Here is a 14,398-nt window from a genome sequence, read left to right as displayed (position 1 = left end):
CAACTGCTGGTTTGGTTTGCTTTTGTTTTTGCAGATACTGTTTTACATAGTTATGTTTCAAATGCATGTTTTTAACTTATTTGTGGGGTGCGATGGTGGTTTTCTTTTTTAAGGTTGGGGCATTTTACCACCTGAATCCATAAAGGCAGTGGCCAGAAGGAATGAAATGATTCAAAGGCATCATACTGCCAGGTAATTTGACAACGTTGTTTTATTTATTTTCTATTCATTCACTTGTTATATTCATATAACAAGTGAATAAAGGTATATATAACAAATAAATACACACACACACATTAAAGTATTTCAGGCAGATTACGAAAAGAAACACAGTCTACTCTGCCTATGAAGTAGCCATTCTCTATTCCTTTATCTTCATAAACTTGCTTTCACTTAAAAAAAGAGAAAGAAAGAAAGAAAATGAAGCAAATACAAACACATATGCAGGTTGGTTAAGGATAAAAGCAAGATTAGAAATCCCACAGTGAAGCTAACGGTAGTATTAGCACTCAGATTGCAATAGACCATCAGTGTCCCATAAATTAAAATGCCTGTGATTCATCTGAAATTCATATTGGCATTACTGTCTTAAATGACTAAAGTTTTGCGCAAAGATAGGAGCCAAGTTTGCCAACCCAACTTCAGATTACGCCATCAGAGCTCAGACAACCGCATGTTAGCCCAACAGTGAGTGGCCTTCAGCTGTAGTGGAGGAGAAAGAAAAGTAGAACAATGAGTAGGGTGTGGCCCCAGGGTAAGAGAAGGCAGAGAGGCAACTTTCTCATCACTGAACCCAAAGGGGTCCAGCTGAGGACCACTAAGCAAAGTGAAGTAAGCCAAACCACCAAGTCTTCCCCTCCTCTCTTCCCCAGCCACTGCATTGATTTATAAACACTGAGACTTGCATTGTCTACCAGTCTTTCTTGAGTCTCACTAAGATTATTTTGCAGGGTTTGAAAACCTCTTCCCAGTACTTTAGGTTTTTTGCGGATTAATCTCTGGCAAGGAACTACCTGTGCTGCAAAAGCCCCATCCCTGCTAAATTTGCCCATCTATTTAGAGGTAACACTAAAGACTGGCCTTTGGCCTTCCGTTGTGAGACTCAGACAGATCTTCAGATCTTACTCAAACTCCCCTTCTCGCTGGCTTTGTGGGGGATTCGTGTTTCCACCAAACAAACTTCAGATATACAGTGTGAGGACTATTTTAGGGAAGGCGAGGAGCTATTAAAATTACATTTATAATGGTTTTCATGGGCTGTATAAAATATACTGTTTTGTTTTCAGGACAGAAATGGAAATGTATGCTATTTACCAGCAAAGGAGGATGGAAAAAATTAATCCTAAGGGACTAGCAGGCCTAGGGATACCATTCCTCTATGGCTCCGGTGTCCCAGCTGGTCCCGCTGCCTACCATGGCAGGAGCATGCTCCCTGCCAGTGACCTGCATTTTCACAGAAGCACCCTCAGAAACCTTCAGGGAAACCCCATGCTAGTGGCAACCGCACCACACTTTGAGGAGAGCTGGGGGCAGAGATGTCGTCGACTCAGGAAAAATACGGGGAATCAAAAAGTTCTAGACAGTGATGCTGAGAATGCCAAAAGTCAAGCCGAAGAAAAACTCCTGGCCCAGACTCCTGCAGTTCCCTATCAAGAGGATCATTATGCAAAAGACCCAGAAATTGAAGCGCCCAACAACCAGAAGTCAAGTGAAACGAATGAAAAGCCACCTACAGCTCTTGCCAACACCTGTGGAGAGCTCGAGCCCACTCATAGGAAACCCTGGGGATCTCACACTGCTACATTGAAAGCAAAGGCCTGGGAGAGTGGGAAAGAAGAGGCTTCGGAGCAGACTTTTGCAGCCTGTGATGAAAAGAATGGGGTTTGTCCTCCACTTCCTCGACCATCTCTGCCAGGTAGGTGTGCAGGGGCCAATGGCAGATCGTCATTAACTACGGGTTGCCACGTCTGTAGGTTACGACATAATAAACTGTAACCATCCTGCCCCTTTTCATCTTAATCCTGCTTGGAATTACCTTTTCTTAGCCTCACTTTATTCCATCAGTTCTAATAAGCCATATCAGTGAAACTAGCCTCTGTTTATATTTTGCTGCATAGAGAATTTTCAACAAAGGCTAGGAAGGTAAATATCTGGGGAAACATAACAGAATTTTTATTTACGATTTTAATGTAATTTAGTGTTTATTTCTATAACACAAAGCAGAGAGGCTTCTTGGTTAAAAATATGAATTTTTTTTTTTTTTTTTTTTTGAGACAGAGTCTCGTTGTGTCGCCAGGCACCAGGCGCCAGGCTGGAGTACAGTGGCGCGATCTCGGCTCACTGCAACCTCCTCCTCCTGGGTTCAAGCGATTCTCCTGCCTCAGCCTCCTGAGTAGCTGGGACTACAGGCGTGCGTCACCACGCCCAGCTAATTTTTGTATTTTTTTTTAGTAGAGACAGGGTTTCAACACGGTCTCGATCTCTTGACCTTGTGATCCGCCCGCCTCGGCCTCCCAAAGTGCTGGGATATCTCCCCAGTATTTAAGTATGGGAAAAAAACAGAAAATTAAGCAAAAGTATTACCTTTCAGGGTCCAATACCGTTGACACATTCATATCTAAAAATACTAATGCATTTCATGCCAAAAACACACACTGAATAGTTTTCTCGAATTCCTTTAGATAAAAATATTTTAAGACACAGGGATTGTGAAGGGTGTGTAATATAGCCAGCATACCAACTGCTTCTCTACAAAATATTAATTTGTCATTTTGCTGAAAATTTAGCTAAATTCTTGTCTCATCCTGAGAGTATGATAATCACATATCACAAAAACATAGTAACATTAATCTGGAGAATATAATCCATGGGTCGTTTGTGTTGGAATCTGAAGGAAGCTGGAGTGAACAGGAACTTGGTTACTATTATCAATGCTGTCAGGAAAGAGCTTTTCAGAGAAAGAAGAGAGAGGAAGCAGCTGAAGCTTTTAGAAAACACCTCCTAGTAACTCTTAACATCTTGTAAGGAGTTTGCAAACTGAGACCATTCTAAGGTGATCGAATACAAGGAAATTAATGTAACTGTACATCAATCTGTATGTATTTTATGCCACAATTTCTTTCCATTTTAAAGGAACACATGCACTGCTTACAGTTGGGGGAAATCTTTCTTTGGATGAAGACATTCAGAAGTGGACCGTGGATGATGTGCACAGCTTCATTAGCAGCCTTCCAGGCTGTTCAGACTATGCTCAGGTGACTTAATATTTAAGTATTTCCATACAAGAAAAACAATTTGAAATATCTTTCCTATACAGTGAATTACATCAAACTTGCATTTTGCCTACAGAAAGGATTCCTACTACTAATCTCTCCTTTTTATGCCAGTGTCTACCCTGGGACAGGTCTCTGGCTGGTGGAACTTGGGTCATATACCCACACCCCAGCATCAGGGGAGGCTGGGAAAGCCATAGTCTCTCTTTAGCTTCTTTCCCATCAGGACTCCTAAGAAGTAGAAATTCTCCCAAAATTAGAAGGTTCAGAAGCTGAACATCCAAAAATGATGGGAAATAACGACTACCTTCCCTGCTTATACACATAGCAAACGTTTTTGGAGCACAGACTTCTGGGTCAGAAGTTTTAGGTTACTCACTGTAAGTAACAGAAATATATACTTCATTCTAAAAAAGAACAAGAAGGCAATATCTGAAAAGTAGGAAATCCATTAATTTAAATTCTGTATTGGCTGGGGTGTGGTGGTACACGCCTGTAATCCCAGCACTTTGGAAGGCAGAGGTGGGTGGATCACAACCTCAGGAGTTTAAGACCAGCTTGGCTAAGATGCTGAAACCCCATCTCTATTAAAAAATTACACAAATTAGCCAGGCATGGTGGTGGGCACCTGTAATCCCAGCCTGTAATCCCAGCTACTCTGGAGGCTGAGGCAGAGAACTGCTTGAACCTGGGAGTAGGAGGTTGCAGTGAACCGAGATCACGCCACTGCATTCTAGTTTGGGCGACAGAGTGAGACTCCATCTCAAAAAAATTCTATATTTATGCTGGGACAATATATAAAAATGCATACAACATATTCAATCTGGTATATAATACCATATTCTTAATAATAAACTATAAGGGCAGTGAGAAACAAAACTAGCCTCATATGTATTGAAAATTTTGTGGCAAAAGTCGTAAGTTGGTAACATTTTGAAGTTTATGTCAATGCTTCATTTTCATGCATATAGTTTGCTTGAGTTATTTAATAATACAGTTCTAAGCAATAAAGTCCCTACTAAATCTAGTATCATTATCTTTAGTTTGCATGTTAAAGGAAAAGAAAGAAAAGGACATCAAGGTATAACTATATCGTAATTAACTGATTCTAGAGCTGATTTTTTCCAGATCTCAATTTTGTGAAATGTTTGTCTACAGTGAGATGCTGTTAATTCTTTTTCTTTTTATTGTGTTTTTTAGTTTAGTTTATGGGACTTATGGAAAAGCTATATAGAGGAGTTACTGAGTATGGCTTCTGAAGCCCGAAAGCACAAGTTCATATCCTGGTTTTCCTATTTTCTGGCTGTGTGACCTCGGACAAGTTGTGCCGTCTCTGTGCCTTAGTTATTTTATCTGTAAAATGAAGATAATAGTAATAATACATTTTCAGAGGATTTTTGTGAGCATTAGAGTGCATGGCACCTTGTAAGTCCTCAATAAGCACGAATCTCATCATTAGATTGTAGAGAGAGGCAAACCTCAAGTTACTTATGAGACAAGTTGTATTCTTCAAGTCACCCATTTTTTGTCTTTTGCATAACCTGATAAAAAGTTTTTGGCCTACTCTCCCCTGTTCAATGGTTATAACCTTATTTTTTTAAATTAGTCATTAGTCTTGGGTAAGCCACTTTTTAAATTATTTATACCATTTCAAGTGCCATGTCAACCATGGGTTCAATTAAGTTACTAAATTCTAATAACCAGAAGAGCAACCCCTTATTTAATAAGCACGCGATTGCTGAGGTCTGGCACATCAAATTTGAGCTCTGGTTATTCTCACTGATCCATAGTCATAAAAGTGTGATTTATAATAACCGCTCTAGCAATAAATAGTATATTACATGCTTTTCATAGTTCGAAATTCCAAATGTCCCCTTGTGGATACACAGAAGTCACATAAACATGAGTACTCTAAACCCTGCTGACTCATTATCTCGCACTGACAGGATGTCAGCGCCCTCCTCCCCACCCCAAGAAGTGGTACCAATCATTTCTAGATTATGTCTCAAATTTGTTCAGGATCAAGTCCTGCTTCTGTTTCCTCATTACAGTATACTCCCTCCAAGTGACAGCAGGTGGCATCAACTGAAAGATGTCACTGCTCCGCTGTGCCTGCCTCCGGCTATACTCTATGATGTTATTTTATATAGAAATGGGGAGATACCCTCTGGATGCAACAGCTCTGAGTCAGTACTGCTTGTACCCCACTCTCACAAGGACCCTTGTCTCAAATGTCCCATCAGGTGTTACTCATAGCCCCTTTCTTTTTTTTCTTTTCTATTTTTCTTTCTTTCTTTTTTTTTGAGACAGAGTCTTGCTCTGTCACCCAGGCTGGAGTGCAGTGGTGCAATCTTGGCTCACTGCAACCTCTGCCTCTCGGGTTCAAGTGATTCTCCTGCCTCAGCCTCCTGAGTAGCTGGGATTACAGGCACCCCCTACCACATCTAGCTAATTTTTATATTTTTAGTAGAGACAGGGTTGGCCAGGCTGGTCTTGAACTCCTGACCTTCTGATCTGCCCACCTTGGCCTCCCAAAGTGCTAGGATTACAGGCATGAGCCACCGAACCTGGCCTTAGCCCCTCTCTTTAAACAAGTTGGACCAAGGTGCTGGGATTAGCTGGAGTTAAACCTACTGTGTCCCAACTATCTTCTTACTCCCCACCTCTGCCTTAGGTGCCTACTCAGCAACCTCTCACCACTCACCTCTATAAGTAGAAAAAGAAATTCAGAAGAAAAAACAAGTAACAACAACAACAAAAAAAACCCAAGGCCCCAAATGCAAATAAATGCTTTTAAATAGGTGTAAAGAGAGGATTGGTGGCTCAGCTGCTAAGGAACATTCAGGAGACCCTGCAACATACTTTGTTCCAAGTAAATGTCTAGGTCGGAGGATGCGGCAGATAAAATATTCTCTAAAAAGAACTGAAATTACTGAAAATATGTGCACATTTATATCATACACGTGGCCCAAACTGCTCTGGTGAGAAAGAAAGGGGTACATTTGAGCAACAGGGATGTGCATGTCCTTGCCCCCAGCCCAGAGCACATCCACCATGGCTGAGGGTTAGGTCCTCACACATTTCAGTCCCTGGCTGCCAACCTACCACTGCTTGAAAATTTATCCACCTGATTCCTCCTCCCTTGGATGCTCACAAATGGTCAGGTGTGTGCCACCACATCTAGCTAATCTTTTTTTTTTAAGAGATGAGGGTCTCACTGTGTTGCCCAGGCTTATCTCAAACTTCTGATCTCAAGCAATACTCCAGCCGTAGCCTCCCAAGTAACTGAGATTATAGATGCCAGCCACTGCAGCTGGCTCCTTAATTTATATTAGCCATTTTCTATAATTTGCTAGATTAAAATAGGAAAAGAAATAATGACTTAATATAGTTCGCGGGGGGTAAGGGGAATGGCTGGCTCAGCACTGAGAGAGGTGGTCAGGGAATGGGGGTGGTGAGCGCGGCCTCAGGCTGCCCTTCCTTGGAGGTGGCTGGGGCTACACTGCATTGCACTTCGCGGCCACCTACGAGTGAGCCTAGGGCCCAATAGGAACTGTGGAAGGTGCGTCCACAAATGGACCAATGTGTACAATGATGGAATCTCCTTAGTAACTGTTACCAGCAGCTCTCCTTGATAAGTGAGCCAAAGAGTGGGTCGGGGAGAAGAAAAGAGGCCAACCTGAAGCTAAGGCAGTGAGTCATGCTGTTAGCAATTCTTCTTGTCATCTTCATCTTTGCCAAGGTTTTCCTGGTTGGCAACTTAGGTTGCAGGAAGACCGCAGAAGGGCTTTTCACTGAATGATGACTGGCTTGCGGATGGAGCTGTCACCCAAGTTGGACCACACCTTGCAGTCTTCCTGGGATATTGCATCCCAGTGGGTGGTTCCCCAGGCAGTGTACCGTGAAGAGACACCAGAGCGGGGGCAATCAGGATGCCATGGCCACCAAGAAAATTATTAAAGCTGATGTGGGTTCTAAAGGGACACAGCTGAAAGCCTTACTGATTCTTGAAAGGGGGCAGAAAGTTGTTTTCAAACCTAAACAGTAGAGCTGAGACTATGTAGTAGAAGGGAACCATATGCCGGTTATGATAGACACAGTGCAGAGCTAGCAGCCTTTCACCTGGACAGGATTCTGGGTGTCCGAGAGCCCCACTGATGGTGGGCAGATTTGTTCATCTTTGGACAGAGATCACGCCATGGAGCAGCTGTTGAGCCCCTTTCTAACTGTAGGAAATGATACTTGTTTTTATGAGAATTATGATTAGTACTAAGAAACAGAAGAAGCTTGTGCTGATGGAGACACAGTGGGAAGGATCCGTCACACTTTGGCTTCCAGATATGTGGCTTCTGCAAAAACACCGACACCTATGGGGGCAGGACTTAACCGAGAAGGCAAATTGACCAGCTGGGAGTATGATGAGAGCTACTGAGATGCTATGAAAAAAGTGTTCCCTTATGACTCTGGCCTGTGCCTCTTGGACACATAATCACAGCTTCTTTGATTACCTGATTGACAGTGCTGACTGCCATCACTATGAGAACTTTCAAGGTAATGAAGGCACTAGTATGCTCATCCTTCCTGACAAGGACAAAGGTTTTGGGAACCCCTTGCTGGGTGAAAGGAGCATTCTTGCCCCCTCTCTATCAGTGTTGCATCACTGAGTTTCTACCTGGAACAGACTGAGCCACCTGAAGAATGGTGTGCTGAAATCTGCCTTAAAATTGCCATGGCCCATGACCCCCTCTCCCCAGTGCTCTCTGATCCACATCTGGTCACCATGGACCAGCGGCTCCTGAGTGTCCTGTCCACTTGACACTGACCAGTTTGGGATGGACACTGCATGGTGGAAGATAGGAGGCCTTTCTCCCACTCGTTATTCTCAACACAAAATAAGTGAAACTACTTCTTACAAAGATAAACAGCAGAATCAATTCCAAATGGTATGAGATGGATTGGAAATGGCCAGCAGCAAGTTCTGGCGACAGGGGACAGGGTGGCCTTGGATGTCTTTGGTGTTTTCTGTAGTAGAAACTAAAGCAAAGACCATAAGTTTCAGAGCTGGGAGATGTTTCTACTGAATCAGCTTCTGACTTCCTCAGCAATTGCCCATTCTACGTATAGGCATTATAGTTGTTCAGTCTTAATTTCCAGGCCAAAGGACAATCAGAGGGGTGACATTTGGATAGATGAATACTGGGGTTGGCTCTGGAGTGTGTGTTTTAAGTTGAACCTTTCAGTCCTTTTTCTGCACTGGTGCATTTTGTGGAAAAAAATTATATGCATACATATAGTTTGTAAATGACTAAAATCTGTTCGAACACAAGCTTCCCAGTGCAGAAGAAGATTCTGCTCTTCAGCTGGTCCTGAATCATGCTCTCTGAGGCATGGAACACAGGGTGGAAACAAGACCAATGTGGTTCCCCTTCTCATTGTCCAGAAGAGGGACACCAGGGAGCAATCCCACATCCATGCGAGCATGTTGTGAAAGGCACGTTTGGAGCATGGTGGGAACACATATGAGGGACTCATGGCCTCCAAAGGGAAGAGGCCTCTAAAGTGAGACCTGAAAGTCAAGAGAGAAGGTGAGGCAGGAGGGAGTAAAGGAGGAATTTCCAGGTGAGGGCCAGAAGCCAGAGAAAACTTAATATGGTTGGGACATTGAGAGTAGATCCCATTGCTACAGAGGGCCAGGGCCAAGGTGGGAGAGGTGAGGACAGCAAGAGAGGTAGACGGGGCCAGGTCACAGAGCCTTGGAGACCCAGTGAAGGATTGCGACTTTATCCTGGAGGCAGGCAGGATTTAAGTAGGGAGCGGCATGATGAGGTTTATATTGTGGAAAGTTCACTCTGGTTGCTTTTATGAAAACAAGTTGAGGAGGACAACACAGAAGGTAAGCCTCTTCAGTTGAGCAATAACGGAGTTCTAGCCAGTGCGGGAGCAGTGGGGGTGGGCAGGTAAGAACACAACCTAGAGGAGGCAGGGAAAGACGGCTGAAAAGAAGCCTCCACCGATGATCCTCCCTTCCGGAACACCACGGGAGCGACATTGCACACAAAAAGCGCCTTCATAAGAGCGAAAAATCAGGTGAGCAATCCCAGTACCTGGTTTTAACTTCACGTCACCAAAAGGGGCACTGAAGAGGGTAGGAAAGACAGTCTTGAATTGCCCACACCACCCTCTGCTGTCCCCCAGAAGTGGCCATGTGGTACGGAGACAGAATCTGTGCTTTGAGGTGTGGGAGGACAAAGTAATTGTGGGACTCTGGATTGGAACTGAGTGCTGCCCTGTCACAGCCCAATGAAAACGATGTAAGAGGTCAAACTGGCACGATTTAGCTTCTGAGTGAAAGATACACAGTAGGGAGCCTTCGCTGAAGCTGAGCGAACTGAAATGAATCAGGAAGACCAAAGGGACCTGAGTCAGAAGCCTAAGAAACCCTAATCTACAAAAATGGACAAAGAAACAGGAGCCAGCAAAGGTGACCTTGAAGGAGAGAACAGGGGTACCCAGGAGGGAGCAGCCTCATGACAGAAAGGAAGAGCACTGTTCATGAAGCACAGTCAACAGTGTCGGATGCAGCCAGGAACTTCAGAAATGTAACATCTGCAAAACGTCTGCATGTTTGGTACACCAAGACACCAGGAAGGCTGAGGAGAGCAGGCTTAATGGAGTGGTCAGGGCTGAGCTCGGATTCCCTGAGACTGTGCAATGACTGGGAAATGAGGATGTGAAAGCAGGAAGCGTCAAAACCTTTTGGAGAAATCTGGCTGTGAAGGGAGTTAAAGACATGAGACAGTATTTGGAAATGGAGTTTGAATATTTTCATTATTTGTGTTTGTTTAATGATGGTGGAGACTTAAATGCCAATGGGGAAGAGCCAGCAGAAGATGACAGTGAAGAGAAAGAGGGGATTATCTATTGAGTGAAACCTGGAAGTGGGAGGGGTGAGGACCCACAGTATATGTGGAGCGATTGTCTTTAAGTGATGGAGAGACCTCTCTTCTTCCGTTGTATCATGACAATGGGAGAAAATAAAGGTTTTTAGATTCATTGGTTAGAATTAGAGGGAGTTCTTATCTATTGTTTTGTTTTAAGTTAGGAAGTGCTCTGATCTACTGAAAATGGGGGAGGACTTTCCCAACAGAGTCTAAAGTTTAAGGAGGGTGGAGACAGCTTGAAATAGAAGGGAGTGAAAGCTCAACAGTGAACATAAAGGATTTCCAGGCAAGTTGAAGTTGAAGATCATGAAATTACAGTCCTGTCAATCTGCCTAGATTTTGCATCCCTCTATCTGCCTGGAATCTTTGTCCACCAGCAGCCTTCCTGGCTTTTAAAGAAAGGAAGGCATGCCATGTCCACTACAGAGCCAGGACAAAGAGAGCTGCTGGAAAGGTCTGCTAGTGAAAGTTCTCAGCAGCATTTTCCTCTCTTCCCTTTACAAGGCATCTAAGGCATGGCCAGAAGATACCACATCTGTAAATGTGACAGATGAAATTTACCATGACAGGTTTTACCCACATCCCTTTACTTAGAGCATTTATTCATTCATTCATTTATCCAGCAATATTTATTGTACATCTTCTTACCATATGCCAGCCTCTGTATTCGGGGTACATTGCTCAATGATTCATGGACCTGGCCTTCAAATAATCACTATTCCCGGTTGGAATTGAGTTCTATAAACAGAGAATTACAGTTGATTCCAAGGGTTATTAAAGCGCACAAGCAATGTGCTACCGAACACAGAAAAGACAGCAACTAAAAAAAGGTTTCACAAATTTTTCTGTCATCCTCAAGCAGTCTTAATGTTTTCGCCAAAACTAAGATATCTAGATGGTACAAGAACTTTTTTTAAAAAAAGACATTCAGACAAAATTAATACCTTTCGTATTTATTAAGGTATTTAAAGATCATGCAATTGACGGAGAAACTTTGCCATTACTCACAGAAGAGCATCTTCGAGGCACTATGGGATTAAAGCTAGGACCGGCACTAAAAATTCAATCACAGGTATGGGGATTTTACATAACTAATTATGTATGAATGGCATGAAGCTTAATACAAATATGTTACTTCTATCTTGTTGTAATCTAAATAATACTTATTTAACCTCTTTATTAAGTTTTTTCCCTCTGTGGTTGGGGACATAATAGAAGTGAGGAACCCTGAAAACATTGGATGTGGTGGTGGCACATTCCTAGGTATAAATGGGGAAAGGATAAGCACGGATGCACTGGTTAATGTTTAACAAGTAGTTCTCTTTAAAGACAAAATGAGCCCCACGTTGTAGTGTCTCCAATTCCTGTGGTGTAAATTACTCCCACCATGGCTGACAAACTCCTAATGTCACTGAATACTGTCATCCTCTGAGAAATCATCATCCCCTCGAGAGTGCTACCCTCCTCTCTCCAGGCCCATGACACTTGGGGGTGACTGTCCTGAGATGGGAAGAGATACATAGCCACACCCCACTATAGAGTATTTCTACCAGATACAATCTCAGATATAATAGGTGTAAATAATGTCAAGGATACAAATAATAATAGTAAAATAATTAGGTAAAAACAATTAAAAAGTGGTGAGTCTTAAGCATGTATTACTTTTGTTGTACATTATTTAATATGTTGCTTTGACTTAATTTTTAATAATGATATATTTAACAACTGGCTTGCAAACTTCCTAAACATTTAACTCTTGTGAACTAGCCAACCCCAATGCACCACTTCTCACCACCTCCACCACTGCATCCTGGTCTCAAGCGCCATCGTCTCTCATTGAACGACCATATTGGCCTTCTTTTTTTTTTAATTTTTAATTTTTATTTTAAGTTCTGGGATACATGTGCAGGTTTGTTGCATAGGTAAATGTGTGCCACGGTGGTTTGCTGCACCTATCAACCCATCACCTGGGTATTAAGCCCTGCATGCATTAACTATTTATCCTGATATTCTTCCTCCCTGGGCAACCCCCCAGCAGGTTCCAGTGTGTGTTGTTCCCCTTCATGTGTCCATGTGTTCTCATTGTTCAGCTGCCACTTCTAAGTGAGAGCATGTGGTATCTGGTTTTCTCTTCCTGTGTTAGTTTGCTGAGGATAATGGTTTCCAGCTCCATCCATGTCCCTGCAAAGGAAATGATCTTGTTCCTTTTCATGGCTGTGTAGTATTCCATGGTGTATATGTACTGCATTTCCTTATCCAGTCCATCATTGATGGGCATTTGGGTTGATTCCATGTCTTTGCTATTGTGAATAATGCTGCAATGCGCGTATACATGCATGTGTCTTTGTAATAGATGATTTATATTCCTTTGGGTAAACACCCAGTAATAGGATTGCTGGGTCAAAATCTTTGAGAAATTGTGCATTGACCTTCTAACTGCTCTCCCTGCTTCTACCCTTGCCCATCCAGAGTTGATTCACAAAACAGTAAAAGTGATCCTTTTAATACATAAGACAGATTGTGTTACTCTTCTGCTCAAGATCTAAAATAGCTCCCCTTGCCTTCAGAGCCAAAGCCAAAGACCTGTGTCATTTGTGCTCCTCCTCACACGCTGCCACCCTTACCTTCCTGACCTCACCATCCACTTTTCTCCCCCTCAGTAATTCCACTATTGCTCAGATGCCCCTGGTTAGAGCCACCTTGATACCCTGTTTTACATCTGTAAACACTGTGATTCTGAGAAAGAAAAGCCCACCACATCCTACAACCGTGATCGCCACAACTATATATTAATAGATGCTCCATGCCTGAAATTACCTCAACCTCTCTGCCATATGTGTTTAATGCTGAGTTATTGGGAAAAAAATAGAATTAATTACTATAATTATTTTGTCTTAAAGGTATCTCAGCATGTGGGAAGTATGTTCTACAAGAAAACTCTTTCATTTCCTGTAAGACAAGCATTTGATCAACCAGCAGATGCATCCCCTCTTTTGGATTCTAATTCCTGGAGTGACACATTGAGCCTTTTTTGTCCCCAGGATGTAATAATTCCTAAAGGAATTGAGCGAGATAGTATGAGAAACTAAAAGCCCTCAAGGAGAAAGAATAGTCTTAGCCAGTTTTCCAAAGAGTCTAGGATATTAGAAAAGATGTGTGAGGATTTCCCAGGACTAGATGGAGAATGAGAAGGGGAGAAAGTCAGCCTTCCTGGAGTTGTCATGGAGGAGACTTGCCACCCAGCCCCCCCAGGAATTCCCTGCCAGGGCTGAATGACCCCAGCACCAAGTGACTGGAGATCCATCCTTAGGAACACATGCTAATGAAGGGGAGATTTACAAACATTAAGAAAGCATCAGATCGATGTTTTCATGAAGAAATCTCTGAAAAAAAAAAAGATCTGAAAATGAAAAAAGAGCTCCCTCCCTTTCTTTACTCATTTTCCATTCCCAAACCCTGAAAGAGATAAAGGCAAACCAGTGAACCCACAAAGAGGTGGAAGAGAACGGGGAGCAGTACAGAACAGAAATGGAGAAGCTGCCCCCACTCCACCTTTTCTCAATGCAGATTTCCGGCATGAAGCAGGCCCAAGTTAGGGAAGGGGAGAAACATTAACCTTAAAATTTGGAGTTTGACTATGACTCAGGACTAGGTATTTTATTTCTGAAATAAAACTATGTTATGACTGAAAGTGACTGGAGAACTGCTTATTATCTGAGAGGGAGGTGAAAAGTCATAGTGCCCACTTGAGATTTCATCCAAGGGGTGGGGAAGAGTTATCTCTGCAAAGCAGGTCTGAGCTGGCAAGGTGGAGTGCTCTCCGCTCGCACCCTGTGGCTTCCCATGTTTTCAACTCGATGTTTAACAGACTGTCTCTGAAAGGATAAACAAGAAACTGATAACAATTTGCTCAAGGAGGACATCGGCAGACAGGGGTATGAAGAAGTCTTCTTACTATATACATTCTTGTATATTTTGAATTTTTAACTGTGAGAATATATTTTCTATTTTAAAAATTTACATTTAAAATGAGCAAACTCTAGTAGGCAGCCTCTGAGATTTGATCCACAAGGATCCCTGCATCCTGGTATTCAAGCCCTTGTGAGATCTACTCCCCTGGAGGGTGGGCTGGGGGTACTGAGGCTTTTCTAATGAACAGAATGCAGAAGGTGTAATGGGATGTCC

The 14,398-nt window shown here is 42.8% G+C and overlaps 1 protein-coding gene and 1 pseudogene across 1 annotated transcript in view; both read left to right on the top strand.

Moving 5' to 3' along the window:
- SAMD7 (sterile alpha motif domain containing 7) overlaps nucleotides 1–13,904 on the top strand; it is a 28,550-nt gene extending 14,646 nt beyond the window's left edge. Inside the window, exons 5-9 of the mRNA XM_017965840.4 lie at nucleotides 114–192; nucleotides 1,287–1,915; nucleotides 3,133–3,254; nucleotides 11,175–11,285; nucleotides 13,114–13,904. Coding sequence (XP_017821329.3) covers nucleotides 114–192; nucleotides 1,287–1,915; nucleotides 3,133–3,254; nucleotides 11,175–11,285; nucleotides 13,114–13,302 — 1,130 coding nt within the window. The 3' untranslated portion in view covers nucleotides 13,303–13,904. The remainder of the gene's footprint in view (nucleotides 1–113; nucleotides 193–1,286; nucleotides 1,916–3,132; nucleotides 3,255–11,174; nucleotides 11,286–13,113) is intronic.
- LOC103788739 (glycosaminoglycan xylosylkinase pseudogene) lies at nucleotides 6,758–8,330 on the top strand (annotated as a pseudogene).
- Nucleotides 13,905–14,398: the final 494 nt, after the last annotated feature.

This window comes from Callithrix jacchus, chromosome 17 (genome assembly GCF_049354715.1).
Source record: "Callithrix jacchus isolate 240 chromosome 17, calJac240_pri, whole genome shotgun sequence".
In the NCBI taxonomy this organism is placed as follows: Eukaryota; Metazoa; Chordata; class Mammalia; order Primates; family Cebidae; genus Callithrix; species Callithrix jacchus.
This window is presented reverse-complemented; position numbering and strand designations above follow the sequence as displayed.